At 42.8% G+C, this 20,111-nt stretch overlaps 1 protein-coding gene across 1 annotated transcript in view; it reads left to right on the forward strand.

Annotated features, from left to right (window-relative positions):
* The first annotated feature begins 3,774 nt into the window (after positions 1-3,774).
* Positions 3,775-20,111, forward strand: part of FREM2 (FRAS1 related extracellular matrix 2) — a 122,955-nt gene continuing 106,618 nt past the window's right edge. Inside the window, exons 1-2 of the mRNA XM_009085633.4 lie at positions 3,775-8,923; positions 11,668-11,757. Coding sequence (XP_009083881.3) covers positions 3,775-8,923; positions 11,668-11,757 — 5,239 coding nt within the window. The remainder of the gene's footprint in view (positions 8,924-11,667; positions 11,758-20,111) is intronic.

The following is a 20,111-nucleotide window of genomic DNA, read 5'->3' on the forward strand; positions in this document are numbered from 1 at the left end:
CAGCAGAAGAAACAAAAATGACAAAAATAACAAAAATCTAAGAAGAGCTTTAGAAAGCTGGAGGGTGATTTTGGATTGGGTTTTGGAGTCACTGTTGGTTAGGCCATGTGGTCACACTTACTGAAGTACATGAAATGTACAAACCAGCACAATACTCATCCCAGCATCAAACCAAAACAACTTTGAGAACAGCCTGTGTAAGTTTCACTAGTCAAGGAATGCAACCTTATTCTGACAGGAACCAGTTACATTTCTTCATACCACAAGGCCATGGGATGCCACGTTACCTGTGGATGCCACATTAAGTGGTGCTGGACTTCGCACGAACATCTCTGCTGCATGGCAGCAGATATTTGGACTGAAACATAAGTCATGAAAGAAATGGAGAACAGGTTCAAGACAATCCTCATTTATAGAATATGAAGGTAAAGAAGACATTTTGGGGAGGACTCTACAGGCAGCTCTCTGCCTCTAGAGATACCTGGCAGGAAAAGGATGACTGAAAGTTATAGCTTAGCAACACTCTTCCATAAATCCATGCATGAAAATTCATAAATAGCCCCTTGTGTAATAATTCATTAATGAAATAAGAGAACAAAAATAGTATGGAGCAGCAGAAAGGTTGTTGGTTAAATACAGCAACACACAGGCAACTGAAACACTCTCTCAACTGGCTGTTTTAAAATTTTCAAATTCTTACTATGTTTCAGCAGACTATTTTGGTCTTTGAACACCATATAAATTGACATACTGGAAATGATGGACATTTGCTCTGAGGTTCAGTAGATACTGTAAACCCCTCTTCTACATGGCCTTCAGAGCTGAATTGTAAGAGCAAAATTACTTAACAAATTAAGATACTTTGGATACTTAATTACACAACCAATTAAGTATCCAAATACTCCCATGAATCCCACTTGCTGTTTCCATTCTCTTCCCCTGCCCTCCTAATTTTCTTAGCAAGATAGAAAATACACTTTGACACGAGATGGCAAATCTTTTTGCACTTGAAAGTTATGAAATACTCACATTGCTGGAAAATATTAAAAAATGCTGACTTTTGTAAGTCATCTTTTGCCTCCTTTACCAGTATTTAAGAACCAAAATTAATTCATTTTTACTAACTTATTTGAAGAGTGTGTCCGGAAGTGTTTACATTGTTTAGTACAAAATAGCTACAAAAAGCAATATAATAACAAAAATCAGGCATTGCTACTGTTTAGAAATAAGATTATGCTTTATCAACAGAGGGCAGTCTTTGATAACTATACATTTGAATGAAGACTTGGAAAGCAGTAAACTTCTGTTTGTTTTACATAGGATTGTGAGTTGTGTCGGTTTCAAGTAAGGAATATACGCCTGTGAAATAAACAAACGTCTTAAAATATTTATTTAATAATGCTGTGTTAAATGAGGAGGTCTTCTATGCCCTAAATATTTGTTTCTATTTAGACTTGGAAAAAAAGTTTAGTAATATAGCAAAACTGCAAGATTTCATGCAAAGATATGTATATTTTTTTCCCCATGTCAAATACCAGTTCCTTTACTCACTAAATTTTATTTTAAAAGATCAATGGACTTTTATTGGGCCTAATTCTGATTTGCCAGGCTAACTTCAGGGACAATTGGTAGGAAAACAGTTTGGATTTACACCTATGTTATTAGATCAAAACTTAACCAAGATTAATTTTCTTCAGGTACAATTTGAACATAAGTGTTGGCACAAGCCAAGGAAAATACTTTCAAAATTCTCATCAATTCTATATTCTGGAATTTTTATTTATGTTGTCCCGTGAAAAGAAGAAGAAATAAAGCAAGTCTTGCACTTTGTACTTGGACTGTGGCACAAGAGCTCACTGGCTTGTTTGACAAGACAGCAACTCTTAAAAATAAAGAGGACTTCTGCTGTTTGTACATGGAGATTTACTACTTGGTGATGGAGATAACAGAGGTCAAAGAAGCAGAGCCTCTATCTATGGAAAATAAGAGATTTCTGTGTAAGACATGGTGCAACTCTATCCCTTTACTATTTTTTTTCTTTTCAGAAGCAGCAAAATACCTCAAAAAAATTAATATTTGGACTATCTTGTCCAAATTTTAATCTTGTCCATTGATGCCTGGGACTCAATTGAAATATCTTCATTTGAATATTACAAATAAGAAATTCATTGCTGAAATCCAGGGTGAATGTCTCACAAGGATAGACAAACAGTGTTGCTTAACTTAGAAGATGTCTAACTACTAGAACTACTACCCCCTGCAGCAGCATCCAAATCCATGAGTCTATAGCATAGATTTATTTAATAAAATAGCTTTCAGCAGTATTCCACAGGCATGCCAGTAGTAGAATATAAAAATATATCACAAATTACAATAATCCAGTGTTTAGAACTGAATGTGGATGTCTACTGATGTCCCCCCCACCCCAAACCAAGCTGAATGATTTATTAGAAAGAATACTTAAATGTGAATGTAGCTGTGCCCACACTGCAAAATTCAAATTCCAAACTCGAGTTTTGCCATACAGAAAGGAATATCACATGCCATAATGTTGCTCCACCGATTGATACCGCAAGAGATCATTTTAAAAGAAGGAATAAAAAAAATACACAAATGTCGAAACAGCCTTGTGCGGTCTTTGAATCTGTGTCTTTAGTGGTGTTTTTCGCTTTGTTAGAAACCTTTTCTAAACCAGCGTGCGGATCACATTTCATAAACAATGAGGAATGTCAGCAACTGAGACACGCTGAATCGAAACTCAGAGCCTCGGGCATTTTAAAAGACAAGGAACTCCAAGTTCGGGCTCTCATTAACGTGCTTTTACCGGCAGGCACAAGGTGGCAGAGGGACCGTAAGGCTTTCATTCCCGCCGCCTCCGAGGAGTGACACTGGGCACTAACTGGTGCCAGCTGATGCGCTTGGCGCCCGAGACCTTTATCCAATATTCTTTGCGGCGCACAGAACCGCGGTGCGGGCAGGCAGCTCCGCCGCAGCTCTGGGCCGCTTGCCCTCGTGTGACCCGTCCCGTTCTCTTTCAGGCACTTTTGTGTTTCCCCCGTTCCCCGTCACGCGGACCCTGCTCTCGGGCAGCCCCGCTCCTGCCGCCGCTGGAAGCCGGGCGGCACCGCCGCCACCCCGCGGGGAAGGGAAACCCCGAGCACTGCCCGGCGGCGAGCCGGGAAGAGCCCGGCTTTAGTTCTGCCCCCGGAGCCCAGGCGGGAGCGGGGAAGCTCAGCGCAGGAGGCTGCAGTGCGCTCCCGCCGCTCCCTGGGCTGGCAGAGGTGCGCTCCCACCGCTCCGGGAAAGCCGCGCCGTCCTCCCCCCAACTGGAGGGCTCCCTTCCCGCGGCGGCTCGCGCCAGCAGAGCAATCTGCGCCACCACCTCCCGGCTCCCGCACCGCCATCACCTCCCGGCCCCCGCACAGCCACCGCCTCTCCGCTCCCGCCGCTCTCCCGACTCCTTCCCCTCAGCAACCTGCTGGGCGGCAGCGGGAAGGAGGAAGGGGGAGCCCCGACCCTCTCGTAACTTGCATGATTGGCACTCAGCTCTGCCCAATTGTGCATGGCGGCTTCTCCCCCGGCGGGTGCCCATTGGCTGTTCTGAGGCGCGGGGCGGGGCTTGCCGGGCCGCGGGGCTCCCCTCCGGAGCGGAGCGCGGGGCGCCCAGAGCGCAGCGTGTGCGTGGAGTGAGCGGCGCCGTGCCGGCGGCAGAACTGCGGCTGCGATTTGGCCACTGCCGGGGGTTTCCGACGCTTCTCTCCTCCGGCAAGGACGATGCAGCCTCTCCCCGCAGGGCCGCGGCGGCTGCTGGCCGGCTTGCTGCTGCTGCTGGCCGGCTGCGCCTGGGCTGGGGCGGCGGAGCCGCCGCCAGGCAGCAGCGCCGCGGTCTCCTCGTCGTGGTCGCCGGAGGCGGACCCCGTAGTGGTGGCCAACCGCGGGCTGCGGGTGCCCCTGGGCCGCTCCGCCTGGCTGGACCCCACGCGGGACCTGGTGTTGCAGGTGCAGCCGGGGGACCGCTGCCACCTCACCGTGCTGGACGAGGACCCGCTGTGGCAGCGCCCGGGCCGCCTGAGCCCCCGGCGCTTTCCCTGCGACTTCGGAGCCCGCGAGGTGCAGTACTCGCACCTGGGCGGCCGCAGCCCCGCCCGGGACCGCGTCCGCCTGCAGCTGCGCTACGACTCGCCGAGCCGCGCCCTGGTGCTGCCCCTGGTGCTGGAGGTGGAGGTGCTCTTCACCCAGCTGGAGATCGTCACCCGCAACCTGCCCCTCACCGTGGAGCGCCTGCGGGGCACCAGCAACCCGCTGGACGCCCGCAGCCTGGAGTTCGCCTTCGAGCCGGGCCGGCAACGCTGCCGGGTGGGGCTGCTGCCGCTGCTGGCCGGGCTGCCCCGCTACGGAGAGATCCTCAACTACCCGCCGGCGGCGGGGGGCGGGGGCGGGGAGGCGGCAGAGGGTGACCCGATGCCGTCCTCGATGTGGGACTGCGAGGAGTTCCTGCGCCTGGGGCTGCGCTACCGGCACACGGCCGCCGGCGGCTCCCCGAACCGCGACCTGGTGCCGCTGGTGGCCGAGCTGCGGGAGGCGGCGGGCGGCGGGGCGCTGCTGAAGCGAGAGTACTTCCAGGTGCTGGTGCGGATCCGCGCAGGGAGTGAGAACGTGGCCCCCAAACCCAGCTTCTTGGCCATGCTTATGATGGAGGTGGACCAGTTTGTGCTCACCGCCCTCACGCCTGACATGCTGTCAGCTGAGGATGCAGAGTCGCCGCCCGATCTACTGCTCTTCAACATCACCTCTCCCTTTGGTCCTGGCCAAGGCCACATGGTCAGCACGGACGACCGGAGCTTGCCTGTCACCTCTTTCAGCCAGCGGGATGTGCGGGAGCTGCGCATTGCCTATCAGCCACCCATGGAGGACTCCGATCGGGAGAGACTCTTTGAGCTTGAACTGGAAGTGTTGGACCCAGAGGGTGCTGCCTCAGAGCCCTTTGCCTTTGTGATTGTGGTGAAGCCCATGAACACCCTGGCACCCGTGGTGACCCGCAACACTGGTCTCGTGCTCTATGAGGGACAGTCAAGGCCTCTCTCGGGCCCAGGTCCCAGCCCCAACCTGGTGATCAGTGATGAGGATGACCTTGAGCAGGTGCAGGTGAGTGTGGTGGCAGGGTTGAGGCATGGCCACCTCACTCTCCTGGAGGACACCCCAGGACCCGCTACCCCTCGTAAACACTTTACAGTGGCTGAGCTGGCAGCAGGCCGAGTCATTTACCAGCACGACGGCAGCGAGTCCCCACTCAGTGACAACCTTGTGCTGCGGCTGGAAGATGGTGGCTCTCGCCACCGCGTTGAGTTCCTTTTCCCCATTACCCTGGTGCCCACTGATGACCAGCCACCCCTGCTTAATGCTAACACAGGGCTTGCCATGGCTGAGGGTGAAACAGTGCCCATCACCACCCGTGCTCTTAGTGCCACTGACATTGACTCGCAGGATGCCATCCTGCTCTTCACAGTGGAGTCTGGCCCCACGTCTGGGCAGCTCCTGCTCCGTCAGGCGCAGCCGCCCCCTGGCTGGGAAGAGGAGGAAGAAGAGGAGGGCTTTTCTTGGAGGAAGGTGCCAGGTGTAGCGGGGAGTTCCCTCATCTATGAAAAGCCAGTGAGAGAGTGGCTGCAACAGGACATTGTGGAAGGACGTCTCTTTTACCACCACTTTGGGGCTCACAGCCCTGGCCCTCGGGTTGTGTTGGACCAGTTCATCTTTAGAGTCCAGGATGACAATGACCCACCCAACCGCTCTGGACCACAGACTTTTGTGATCAGGGTGCATCCAGTAGACAGGTTAGCCCCAGAGCTCCATAGCAGCAGCAGCCTGCATTTAATCGTTGCAGAGCAGCAGGTGACCCCCCTGCGCAGGAAGCACTTGTGTTACACAGACCAGGACTCAGGGGACCGGGAGCTTCGCTACACAGTAATCCAGCCCCCCACTGACACCGACTCCAACCACCCTCCCGAGGCTTACGGAGCACGCCTTGGATCCCTTGTCCTGACCGAGGATCACTCTGTGGAAGTTACGCATTTCACCCAAGCCCAGATCAACCATCACAAGATCTCGTACCGTCCCCCACAGGAGGAGCTGGGGGTGGCCCCTCATTTGATTCAGTTTCAGTATCAAGTGCAAGATGCAGCTGGGAATGCAGCCAAAGGGACTTTCACCATCTACTTGCAACCTGTGGACAACCAGCCTCCTGAAATCACTAATACTGGCTTCACTTTGCCTGAAGGAGGTAGCCATGTCCTTAGTCCAACTGAGCTGGATGCCAGTGACACAGACACTGAACTTGCCCGTCTCAGATTTATCCTGATCCAGGCTCCTCGGTATGGCCAGTTGCAGCTCTCTGGGTACAGTCTGGTTCCAGGAGGCATCTTTGGCCTGGAGGATATCAGACAAGGGAGGGTGGTGTATGTGCACAGCGGAGCTGAGACCAACAGTGATACCTGCAGGCTTGATGTGAGTGATGGGGTTCATTTTGTGCCCATCACCCTGAAAATGAGTGTGCACCCAGTTGATGATGAGGTTCCTACACTACGATTGCCCCCAGGCACTCTTGGTTCCTACCTCGATGTGCTGGAGAATGGTGCTGCTGAAATCACTGCTAATGTCATCCAGGGCACGGATGAGGATACAGATGACTTTATGTTGACCTTCATTGTAGAGCATCCTCCTCAGCAAGGGAGCATCCTGGTTCAAGGGGTGCCTGCAGAGAGATTTTCCCAGAGAGATCTGTTGGATGGTGCTGTGGTATATGCTCACACCGGTGGCGAAATAGGCCTTCTGCCCAAAGAGGATGCTTTCAATCTTACCTTGTCTGACCTCTCTGAGAAGTGGCGTGTCAGGGGCAATGTTGTTCAAGGAGTTTCAGTCTTGGTGACCATTCTTCCTGTTGACAGTCAAGCTCCAGAAATTTTTGTGGGGGAGCAGTTCGTGGTGACGGAAGGTGACAAACAGGTGATTACTCTTGCTCACCTCAGGGCTGAAGATGTGGATACTCCTAGTGATGATATACTATGCACAATTGTTGCTCAGCCCACATCTGGGTATGTAGAGAACATCTCTCCTGCCCCTGGATCTGAAAAATCCAGGGCAGGTGTAGCTATAAGTGCTTTTACCTTGAAGGACCTCCGTCAGGGGCACATTTTTTATGTCCAGAGTATACATAAGGGTGTAGAGCCTGTTGAAGACCGATTTGCTTTGCGCTGTTCTGATGGCATTAACTTTTCCCAGAGGCGCTTCTTCCCCATTTTTGTTGTGCCGATCAATGACGAAGAGCCTGAAATCTTCCTACGAGAGTTTGTTGTGATGGAAGGCATGAGCCTGGTGATTGATACCCCCATCCTCAATGCAGTTGACGCGGATGTCCCTGCTGATGAGTTAATGTTCACAATCACCAGGCTTCCCAGGCACGGCCACATCGTGAACCAGCTGGTCAATGGAACTGTCCTAGTGGAGAGCTTCACCTTGGATCAGATAACAGAGAGCTCCAGCATTCTCTATGAACATGATGACTCTGAGACCATGGCGGACAGTTTTGAGGTGCAACTCTCAGATGGTAAACACGCCGTTAGGAAAATGGTACCCATCATGGTTATTCCTGTGGATGATGAGACGCCCAGAATGGCCATCAATGATGGTTTGGAGATTGAAATAGGGGAAACTAGAACTATTAATAACAGAATATTGAAGGCTACTGATCTTGATTCTGAAGACAAAACCTTGACATACGTTATAACTTACGGCCCAGGACAAGGCCTCTTACAGAGAATAAAGCCTTCAGGTGGAGTTGAAAATATCACCCGGGGAATGAACTTCACCCAAGATGAAGTGGATAGAAATTTGATTCGATATGTGCATTTTGGCCAACAAGGAGTTCGTGATCTTATCAAGTTTGATGTGACAGATGGAATAAATCCTCTCATTGACCGCTACTTTTACGTGACAATAGGCAGCATTGATATTGTCTTCCCTGATGTCATCAGCAAAGGAGTTTCTCTGAAGGAAGGAGGGAAGGTGACCCTTACTACTGATTTGCTTAGTACCAGTGACTTGAACAGTCCAGATGAGAACTTAGTTTTCACCATTACTAGACCACCTGTTCGTGGTCATCTTGAATGCACAGATCAGCCCGGGGTACCCATCTCCACTTTCACTCAGCTCCTGTTAGCAGGCAATAAAATCTATTACATTCATACTTCAGAAGATGAGGTGAAAATGGACAGCTTTGAGTTTGAGGTGACTGATGGCTATAACCCTGTGTTTCGTACTTTCAGAATTTCTATTAGTGATGTGGACAATAAGAAACCCGTTGTCACAATCCATAACCTGGTGGTGAGTGAAAATGAATACAAGTTGATAACCCCATTTGAACTGACTGCAGAAGACAGAGATACACCTGATGCATTGCTAAAATTTATCATCACTCAAATACCAGTTCATGGCCAGATCATGTTCAATAACTCCAAACCAGTCACCACCTTCACTAAGCAAGATCTGAATGAAAATCTAATCAGCTACAAACATGATGGCTCGGAATCAGTTGAGGACAGTTTCTCTTTCACTGTTACAGATGGCACTCATACTGATTTCTATGTTTTTCCCAACACTGTCTTTGAAACAAGGAAACCTCAGACTATGAAGATTAGAATAATGGCTGTGGACAACAGTGTACCTCAAGTTGTAATAAATAAGGGTGCTCAGACTCTCCGTGTTCTGGCCACAGGTCACATTGGGTTTCTGATTACCAACAAAGTGCTCAAAGTGGAAGACAGGGACAGTTCACATGTTACTCTTAAGATCAGAATCACAGAGGGCCCACGCCATGGCTTCCTGATTCACCTGGGGAAAGGCAACCATAGCATCAGCCAGTTCACCCAAGGTACAACAATACTTCATGTGCTTTCTTTAGATCACTGAAAACATTAGTTTTTGTGCTAAACTCTATAGTAATTGATGGAAGAAACGTTCCAACAAAGAGCTTATTTAAAATGGCTTCATAATTTTTTACATCTGTTTATTTTTTGTTACGTCCGTGAGAGCTTTAATCAGGAAATGTGGTCTGCTGGGTAAACACTGATTAAAGGAGCTTCATTTCTTTGGAGAGCTTAGTCCAAATAAAAGGGATTTGCACTTTCTGTCAGTCACAGTGGTAAAAGTTTGGATAACAGAATTGGGCTGTACATCTTAAGAGACACTGCTTCTTTAACCAGTTTTATTTAGAAAATGCTATGACAGTGGCCAAGCTATTATTAACTAATGGCTAGGGTATTGGTTGCTGTACAGTCTGAGCACACCTAACTGTAAAAGCAAAATCCTTTCCCCACCAGTGGGAAATAATATATTATGAGTGCATTTGTTGCCTTAATTACACAAATCTTTACCACAAGATGTTTGTGGTAAATTAAAAGGTAATGTAAACATTTAAAAATTATGTTAATGGTACTTACTTTTTACGTGGAACTAAAACATTTGGTGATATAAATAGGGCAAAAGCCACATGTGTCATATATTCTGAAATAAGGCCTCACCCCAAGGCTGTGAAGTAACTTTAATTAAAATGGGAGCATTAGCTATTCTCTGGAGTATTTTCCATGTTACTTTACAATGACTTAATGGCTAATTAATTAAAAATGAAATAGGTCATGCTTATGCTACATTGAAACAAATCATTGTCTAATGTTCAGGGCAGAAATAAACAAGACCCTCTTTTGTGATATTCGTTATGATCCCAGTGTAAGCACAAATTTTGCAAAGGACTTTGGGAAGCCTCTGCCTTGACTATTGGACCTGTTTTATGCTTTCTTTTTATGTTTTGATCTTCTCCTCTCTTGAGGTCTCTTACCCTGTCATGTGCTACCTCTTTCAAAATGCTGAGTAGTTCCAATTTCAACAACCTATGTGGGTTCTTATGGGGCTTGTAAAACCTTATTAGAGTCTTCCAGTTTATGTTGGAAGGGACTTCTCGAGGTCATTTGATTCTATCTTTACTCAAAACTGGGACAACTTTGAAGTCAAATGAAGCTCTTCAGGACATCATGCAAAAAAAATTTAGAAAGCTGCTTGCTAGTTTGTGAAGTCCATACTCAAACTCCCATTTCTTGGATTTGTTCCTGTGGTGTATCAACAGGCAGCCTGACCTCTTTGAGTAGTGTAACAAGATTCATTGTGTGTAAGCATGGGAGCAGTCTGGTTTTTCAGATTCCTGTAACTGAAAGAGAGGACAGAGCAATTGTTTAGAACACGGCTTTCTGATAGTGGGGACAATTATATTTTTTGAAATAAAAAATTATACTTGATGCATTTCAAAATTATGTTGGAGAATTCCAGTATAAAATTAATTTTTCAGGCATTGTGGTTACACAATTATGAATTGTGCTTATAACTAGGCAAGTTTTTATATAGCTGGCATAACCTAATCAGCTGTGGAAGGAAAGCATAGACTTCCTAAAGTGACTCCAAACATGTTGTTAAGGAACAGAAAACAAAAAAGGTCATTCTTTGCAATTATTTTGACAAAATTAAGATCTTTGGGTGGCAGGTGGCTTTTTTTTCTTAGGACGTGGTCCTGGTCCTGCAAGCACCAGTTCAAGTGCTTATCTTTATGTATGCTGGAACCATGGATTTTGATAAGGCTACCCCCATGAGCAGAGCTGAGTATTGTGTGTTTGCCAGATGAAAGATTTATGTGCTCCACTGGCATGAAGAAGTATTTGTTTGCATCCTCTTTACAGCCCCATGAATTTTTGATCTTTAACTTTCAAACATTTATGGAAGAGATTCTTCACTTACATATATTTGCTGATAATGCTCTTGGCTTGTTTGCAGTCAAAGATGTCTGGTTACTTTTGGAACTGAAGATTTTGTGAAGCTCTAACAAAAATGCTTTTGGTTTTTTTTTTCACTCATGCATCCACCCTAACATCAGAGAAGAACTTGGGTGGTGCTTGAGCTCCACTTTATTGCGAATAATTTCTAACACTTTTTCTTGAAAAAAATATCAGACTTGGGTTTTTACCATCAGCAGTCCTTCAAAGAAAGTGAAAAAAAAATTAGTTTTTATGTATATACATGTTTCTCATCACTACTCAAGGAAACCAGGAAAAACAATATTAGCAAGTATTTGTTTATCTTTTACACGCTTTATGGTAACTGCAGGTTCTACATCAGGTTTTTTCCTAACTGAAGGAATTTCTGATTACTCTAATTGCATCTACTTGGGTTCTTAAAACAGCCAATCACTGTAACTGTCCTCGACAGTACTTTGCAGGTTGAAGAATGACAGAATCAATATCCTTGTGGAGATGCACCTCTGTTTAAGAAAAGGAACCACTAAAAATACGAAGTACTTCTAACTGTCAAGCCCATGTTTTTAAATTTCATTTCAGTTATTTTTGTAAATACAGCTTTAAAAGAAAGAGAGCCCTGGGGAGGAGGAAGTAAAGGGAGAGAGAATGAATGATATCTGTAAAACTTCAACATGTTAATACTGAAATTCCTCAGTTCTGCTGTGGGACCTTGACCTCCCACTTGTTGAAGCTAAACTATTTAATGCATGTCAAATTTTTCTAAAAAAGTTTTCCTATCTTCATAATTTAAAATAAAGTCTATTTTTCCTCTTTCCAGCTGATATTGATGATATGAAGATATGCTATGTTTTACGAGGGAGTGACAATGCCACCAATGACATTTTTCATTTTTTGGTTGAAGACAGTGGTGAGTACTCCTAAAATCTCAGTTTTTCTTGTTATTTAAAGACAAAGAATTCAAGTGTGCTTTGGGAGTTCAAGAACATCGAATTGAGGGAAGTCTGTTATCTCCTGGAATGTGATTGATTTTTGGCTTTCCTATATTTTGAACTATTTTCTGATGATTACAAAAAGAGGTGTTGATAAAATGGTCATTGTACCTAATGAAAAAATCTCAAACTACTCTAGCAAGAAAGTGAAATTCTGTAAGTCTACTCAGATACCTTCTATACTCTGATACTACTTTCTTTAGTTTTACCTTTTTATTCCCTATCCAGGCTCTTCACACATAAATTCTCCTAAGTCTTTATCTTGAGAAACTTTTCATTTGCGGTTATTGGTGTCTATCATTTTAAAGGTTCCAGTTCTAAGACTTTTCATATCAAAACATGTACCTGTTGTGTAGAGTTCAAGATTTTATCCTATGTACTTAACAGAATCCTCAATGGCTTGTCAAAGGTCTTTGTCAGGTGACTGGTGTGAGTTCTCCTAGCTAATACTATTTTCTGGGGTTGTGGGGGATGCAAAAGAAAATTATTTTAAAAAAATTAAGAATACTGCTATGTACTCATTTGAGGGAGAACTGTGAGGGAGAACTGTGTTAGGTTTTTTTGTTTGTTTTAAAAGCACAAAGAAAGAACACTTTAAAGGGTAAGCAAAATACATCAACAGGATTTTTTCCCCCCTCCAAAGTCAGACTTATTGTGGATATTCCTAAATGTAGGTATTCCTGTGTGTGGTAACAGGTGGCTAGATTATGTTACTTTAATGCCTTTTTAAATATGTGATACATAGCTCTATGAGTAATTGGCAATGAATTTTATTAGTTGATTTAATAATATACTTCTTAGAAAGAATGCTTCAAGTTGGCTGATTGTCAGCTCATGTACACAGCTTGTGTTACTGCTTCACAAGAAGCATAGCCAATTAAGAGTAATAAGATCAGTGAACAGGGATTTGTCCTGTCTGTCACAGACTGGACAGTTTTGTCACCATCTACCGTTGCTGGAGCGGGACATTTAAACATGTTTTACTGTTTATTGTGCTGGACAAGCACAGAGGGAACACCACCTTTCCGGACTTTTGGAAATGTCTCTGCAAATCTTTGTGACATTAGAGACCAGGTAGTGACATAAGAGTTGGCACTGCCTGACTTATTTTCCATAAATGTTTTCTTTTCACTGAGATATAGGTTAGAGAAGCTTAAAGGTATGTAAAATGAAATGTGAGATGCTGTCTTTTCATGGTAATACTTTTTTATAACAGGTGTCACCAGAAGGTGACATTGTTCATGATTCTTGAGTTATTCTTTTTGTAGGTGAACAAATATTCAGTCTTGAGCTCATTTCAAGGTTTTGTGTGGTTGGAGTAATTAAAGCTGATGAAAGTTTGCTCTCAGTGAGCTGTTTAACATCAGTTCTTAAAACTGAGTTGCCCCTCAAGAGGCCAACATATGTGGGACTTGTCTCTGTGCTAATTAACACTTCATAGTGGCAAATACATAGTCAAAGTAAATTGCATCTAATATATGATATTTTTTTCATTGGAAAGCTTACCTGTCACATCTGCTTCTATTTAGCAGAGTTGTAACAGCCTGTCAATTGTAACAGCATGCTGTTTTTCAGAATACAAAGAATCATGATAACAAGGTGCTTGCTGATTTTTTTAGAGCCTTTGGAAGTTGTGACATTACTGTCACAGACACTACTTAGCGAGACGGCAAAATGGTTTTTGCTATCCTGAGGCTATTTGTTGACAGAAAAATGAGCTGTGTTGCATTTCAGAGTATTTCTGATTTTCAAGATGGTAAAGGCACATTTAAAGTTGAGGAAGTTGTGATCAAAACATTAGTAGCTGTCTGTCTGAAATATCTCAAATTTATTAGCAATGTCTTTAGAATCTGTAACAGATGAAAAATCCAGCAATTTAATCTACTTCTATTTCCACCCTTCTCAGAAAGACTTCAAAGCCTGTGTTTTGCAACTCAGATGTATTTTGGCAGACTTTCAGTTGTACCAAGGCTATTGTTTAGGATTTTTTTTTGATTTTAAGCCAAATCATATTAAGAGACTCCACTCAAGAGCTGAGTGAAAGATGGAGCACAGGTGATCAACATCCATTATGGAAAGCCACACTTCAGACTTCCATCTCCTGTATCAAGATTTTTGCAGTAGTAACAGGTTTGTGCTACCCTGCAGTACCTAGTGCTGTAAATCAAATAAGTGGGACTTTACTTAAACTGAATTGTGCGATAGTCCCTGAGTGGTCTGGTTCAAATCAAGAAACATTTCAAAACATGATTCAATGAATGAATATGCATTTGTATAATTCAGATAATATATTTTCAAATAATTTAAAAACCCTAAAATAAGTGGCATCTTGCAACCCAAGTATTTTGTATCTTCTAGGCTTTCATGCCTCAGCAAGGGGAACATACAACAGTACTTCCTGCTCTTTTCATGTGACATGAATTAGAAAGTTATTTTTGCCCCAGACCTGTAGTGTTGCCTGTAAAATACTTTTCTACACGTCCTGTGATATTTGTTCATAATCTCTGAACTGCAAATAGGAGAAGAGCATGACTTCCTCTAGGTCTGTCTTTTGGTGGCTGATCTGCCATGCTCTTTATACTCTGACTTATAAAAAGAAATGCAGAAGCTCTTTTGTCAGCCTCTTAAATGATGAAAGTTTGGGGCCTGAGGCTGTTATTTCATGCAATTGCCTGGAGACCAAGTACAAGGAGTCATCAAACTGCTCTGGTGTGAGCTTTGTTGTGGATTTGGAATTTTGTTTATCTTCTCACATGCAATAGTATTTATGGTAAGCAAGTTAGGGCAACAACAGACTGGGCAGGTAGGTGAGGGTGAAAGGGCCAAGTCAGCCCTCTGCCAGCTCTTGGCCCCTTGCCTGCTCCCCTTCTCCCAGTGGGAGTGAGGTGAGTGCCATGCTGCATACCAAAGCATGACCTGGGATCTGAAAGCATGAAATATGGTGCTGGAACAAGGTTGTTTGCTTAGTAACCAGCAGAGAAAACTGAAGTACAGACAAATGAAGAGTAGCTTGGGGATTATGGCTAGCTCATCATAAACTTTGTGGTGCTAACTAAAGAGAACATACATGGGCTCAATATGAAGAGAAAGGAAATCCATTTAAAAGGAAAGTAACTCCTTAGGACTATAATTAACAAGCAAGAGCATAGGCCTGCTGTATTCAAACCAAAATTAGAGGTTTCACCAGGAAGAGCTGGTTCAGGTTTAAAGCTCTGAAGGAGTCTTATTGTCAGCATCAATTACCTACAAATCTATGGCTGTAGAGATTTTCTGGCTTTAAATGGCATTTTTAATAAGAGTAATTAAAAAGTAAAATAAACTGAACACAATTCCCCTATTTATCAAAACTAATGTTTTTTAAAGGTAGAAAGCATTATTTGGCTCCCTGTGTAGAGATTTAGCCTCAATATGATCTGCTATAAAGTGAGAGAGCCCATGCTGTTTTACTTAGAATAAGACTCTGTAGTGTATCAGATGCTGCTGAGTTAGCTGTGTGACATTTTCAAAGAAACTACTGTGGTTCATATTAGAATTTGCTTTCCATTTTGTTTTGAAGTCTAATCCTAAAATAATCATGTGGAGATCACTTGATGCTGAAAAAGTGTTATGAGTCCATTGCTGTGAAACTTTGAAAGAAGTGTAGAATTTTCTTTTTCAGAAAGGTTGCAAAACAGTCTCAGTTGAATCACATTCCTCAAGAGTGGCCTCTACATTCCATTAAGAAGGTGGAGAAAAAACCCTTCTTAGCAAGTGCAAGCATGTGACAGTGGTGAATCCTGATGTTTACATTATAAAAATTCTTAATTCAATGATTAATAAAGGAATGAATGCTACCAGAACGCAGGGAAAGCAGGATTTTTATTTCTCATGGGGAGGTAAAATGCAAATCTAGACTGATAGCTGAACTCCTGCATGTATTTCTGGTATGTGAGTTTCAACACTATTGAGAGACTCACTAGACTGAAAAAAACAAAGATCCACTTGAAAATGCTTCAGTCTTTTAATGAATGAGAAACACAACCATAGGCTAACTTATATCTGATAATTTTAAGGAGAAGCTGCAGTTTCTGCAGCAAGTTCATATTACTGGTAGCTTGGGAAAATTATGTGTGTAGGGCACAGCATAGAGTTGGTGCTTCAGCTGTGCAAAATGGCATTAATCTGTATAGAATGAAAGTTGACACAGAAATTAGGTCCAGTTGAGATAATGTTGAGCTCTGATGCCTGTTTCAGAAAACTGCACTCTACAATTTTATGCTACATCCCTTATGAGTTGTCTGAGGCATTTTTACTCCTTATGTGAACTGAGCATGGAAAATGCAGTAAAACTGAAGTCTGTTGTTTACCTTCTCTTTATTTTTGCTCATCTGAGATTCATTATTGTCACTGCAGCAAGTTGTAATAATTGACTAAGAATATGGGTTTAATACCCAGGTTCTGTAGAAGATATTTTCTCATGAAAGTTGCTGTTTGAAATAATCTGAAACTGGTTGAACTGGTTTAAGGCAGTTTTTTTCGGCAATACTGCTGATTGTGTCGTGTAAAACAAACATACCCCAAAACTGGCTGTAAACTCAAACCCCAGCAGAACCTCCATGCCTCCAGAGGCAGTATCAAGATGAAATACATTCCCATGCCCAGCAGTGGGTGTCCAGGTTAGCAGCACTGCTGTGGCAGCATGTGGACTGCCTGTTAGAGAGCAGCTATTGTATTCTTCTTTTGATTCCCATAAGAAAAATTCTTTATTCTATTTAGGTTTTGTAGATAACTCTGAAATGTTCAAGATCAGGTCATGTAAAGTCAGTGAAAGAATGTTCATCTCTCTTAAATAATGGTCTGATCCCAGATATTTTTAAAAGAAGACCTTGTTCTTGGCCTGCTTGTTACTTGACTAGTGCTCTCATCGCAGTAGTTTGCTGTGTTTGTTCTCCCTCCTCCCCTGTCTGTCTTCTGAAGGTTGAGAAACTGTCAACCAGGATTGCAGCAGCCATGGAAGAAATTTCTGTGTTCAGCCTCAGTATTTTTTGTTGCAAGAGGCCAGTGACACACCAGTAATAATGCAATATTAATAGTAATATTACTAGTGTGGCATTAGTCAGTTCTGTTACAGTTTCCTGTTTTGAGTAACAAAATGAGAGCACCCTGATGTGGGCTTTTTGGTCTGGAGCATTCTAAAAAAACCCCTTGATTGTGTGAGGGGAAAACCCATTTCCTATCCAGCTTTTATTTGAACCATAATCGGCCTGTCCCTTACCTAACTTCATTCTCTGCTCAGCGCTTGAGTCCTCCAAACTGCTTCTTTAGGACTGCTATGATATCTTGCAACAACTTGCCTCAAGGGCAGAATGGTTTCAAAGGAGAAGTAATGACAGCTTTTCATAGCTGGTTTAGGAATGCCAGGATCACTAGGGAAACAAGAATTGTTTCATTTCAGGCTCTTTGGGCAGCTTTTCTGACTTAAAGCCAAGGCATCGCAAAGCCATGGCTCACTAAAACTGGTGATTTGCATCATTAGCTAAATCTTACTTAAACTTTTTGTTACAGATCCCTAAATGCCTTCACACAGCACTGCATTTTGCTATACTAACATTTGGCTAAATCTCTACTGAAGCAAGAATCTTTCAAAAAGAATTCCCTGAAATTGGCCTTTAAGCCAAATTTATGGGAAAATTTAATAAACTTTTCCCAAATATGTTTATGCAAGAAATAAAGAATCATGTTCCACTGCCTAGAGAAAACTCTCCATTAAGTTAGTGAAATACAGTTATTGCATCTGTCATTCTTTGTTTTGCTAAACAAATAATATTTTTTTATGCTTTTTTAATAAAGCATACCTGAATTTCACTATTTAGGTATGCTTTATTAATTTATGAGGGAGTAATATTTCACCCTTAACTTTAATTATTAAACTATAACAGTTGTCAGTGCTATTTTTCAAAGCTAAAATGCCAATGTTTTTTCCTGGGTGAGCTATAGTAATAATAATAGTGTGATATCAGACCTTTTGGACAGTTCCTAAAGTAGCAAATTGGTAAAATAGGATTGGGGATTATTTGCAGCATCCTTGCTTGACCTCACTTACGGCATTTGGGCATACCAGTCTTGGCAAGACACATCAACTACATTTATCTTTGGCTTAAAAATGAGGACACATCACATGTTTGGGGTTTATTTGCCATCATTTGCCAAGTACTGTATTGGATTCTGGTCCATTGCCAGGCTTGTTGCTGCTGTTTTAATATACTCTAGGATGGTGCCCAAGCAATTTTCCACATGTCACACTTGTTACTGTAAGTATTATCAGAGGATTTAAATAGTTAGCTTGACACTACAGTTTATATATTAAAAAAAATCAAAATAAACTTTACTGTAAATAAAAGATGATTTCATGGGGATGTTATTTTGAATGTGGTTGCAAGGCGTCAGCAAAATTAGGTATCTGTGAAAATATACAGGATTAAGAGATGCTTATATGGAACATTTAGAAAGTCTGGTACAAGCCTTACTAATCTCAGTGGAAAGATTTTCATTGTCTTCTGTACTAGTTATTATATTGGTCTCCTTGTCCTGGCATTTTAGACCGAGTCATGGGAATTACTGAATTTTCCATTTCTAACTTGACTATCACCTTATCCTTCAAATATGGACATAGAAAAGACCTGCTTTGTCTAGTTGAAACAAGATGTATGTTTGAGACAAATGAGGGTAGCTGTGTGATTTGGCAAGAGAATTTTTGTTTGGCTTTGATAATTTGAGTTCAAATGGTGATTTTATCCAAAAAACAAAGCTTTCCCTCTGCTCCCCATCTTGTATTTTTAATAATTTTCTTTAAAAAGCAAAGCAGTATATTTGAAGGGGTGGGTTTGCCTTGGATTAGTAAAGGAGAGTCAATTATGGTTTTAATTGTCTTTTATACAGAACTTAGGGCACTTTGTCCAAACCTAGAAGTCTCAGATGAAATTCCTTCCTTCATTTGAGAGGCTTTTTAACCCACACTTCCACTAATACGCCTTCACTTACACTCTGGCCTGTTTTGTATTGATTTTCTATTTGCTGCCCAAGTATATGAGTTCTTAATTACTCTTTTGAATATTGCCTGCACTTGAATGTTCCACTTTCAACTAAGTATTGTTACCACAAAGCCAAAAAATTCTCTTTTTTTTTTTTTTTTTTTTTTGTGTGTGTGTATGTGTTCTTTCCTCTTTTCCCTTTTCCCTATATTTCTCCTTTGCTGGTGATACTGCTATGTTCCACAGAATGAAATGGCTTAGGATCAGTGCCTTCCAGAGTAACCCTTAGGCTGGTGGTTTAGATCAGGGTTTAGAGCAGGCAGATACTGATTCTGTTCCAGTTCTCCTTGAGTCAGGGCCAATGGTCTTTTCATCCATAAAGAATCAGTTCCTGGACTGTTGGGCTGGTTGAATAGAAAGGAAATGTCTCAAACAGCAATACCTGCTGATAGTATTTTTCGAGTTTCCACCTGAGATCACTTGCTGAGTAATCACACTTTCAAAGAACAGATACAGTTGCAACAAAGTTTGCCAGTTCAGCACTTGAAGCTCAATCACTCTTGTTTTCCCAAGCTGAATAGTGCCATTGATTTCATTTGACCTGGTCAGATGAGAGACAAGGAAGGGATAAGGTAGCCCTATAAGTACTTAACAGGCTTCTTACTTAAAAATAATCCACAATTTAGCTTTTATATTCTTGTGATAAAGAGGAAGGCCCAGATAGCAGCCAAAGAAGCATGACAATGAGCAGTAAAATTAGGTCAAAATGCAAGAATTAAAGGGATTAAGAAGACACACTAGGCTTAAGTAGAAGAATTGAGAACTCTCAGCAGTAACACTGATTGCCAGTGACATGAGAACCTGCAGAAAGACGCTAATTCCTAAAGTGAGCTATAATAAGCTTGTGAAATTATCTTGGAAGTCAGTTGGAAATATTTTTGATTTGGGTATTCTGAAGAGCTCTAGAGAAGGGACACTGGCTGCTGTCAAGAAATCCTGCTAACAGTTTGTTTAATTTCCCAATTCATTTTAATCAAGGGATTCTAAACAGCCCTCAAGATAAGTTTAGCTTATATCACTTCACTGGCCAGTTAACTGTGTAGAGTCCTCTGGAGTTCCCATACAGGTCCATTTGATAGCAAAAAAAATGTATGCAGGAAGTTTATAGATTTCTTTAAAAATCAGGTTGATATTTTTTCAAATAGCGATAAGGATCTCTGAAACAAACAACAGATACATGAAAAACAGTATTCCAACAAAAA

The sequence above is a fragment of the Serinus canaria genome, chromosome 1, assembly GCF_022539315.1.
Source record: "Serinus canaria isolate serCan28SL12 chromosome 1, serCan2020, whole genome shotgun sequence".
NCBI lineage: Eukaryota > Metazoa > Chordata > Aves > Passeriformes > Fringillidae > Serinus > Serinus canaria.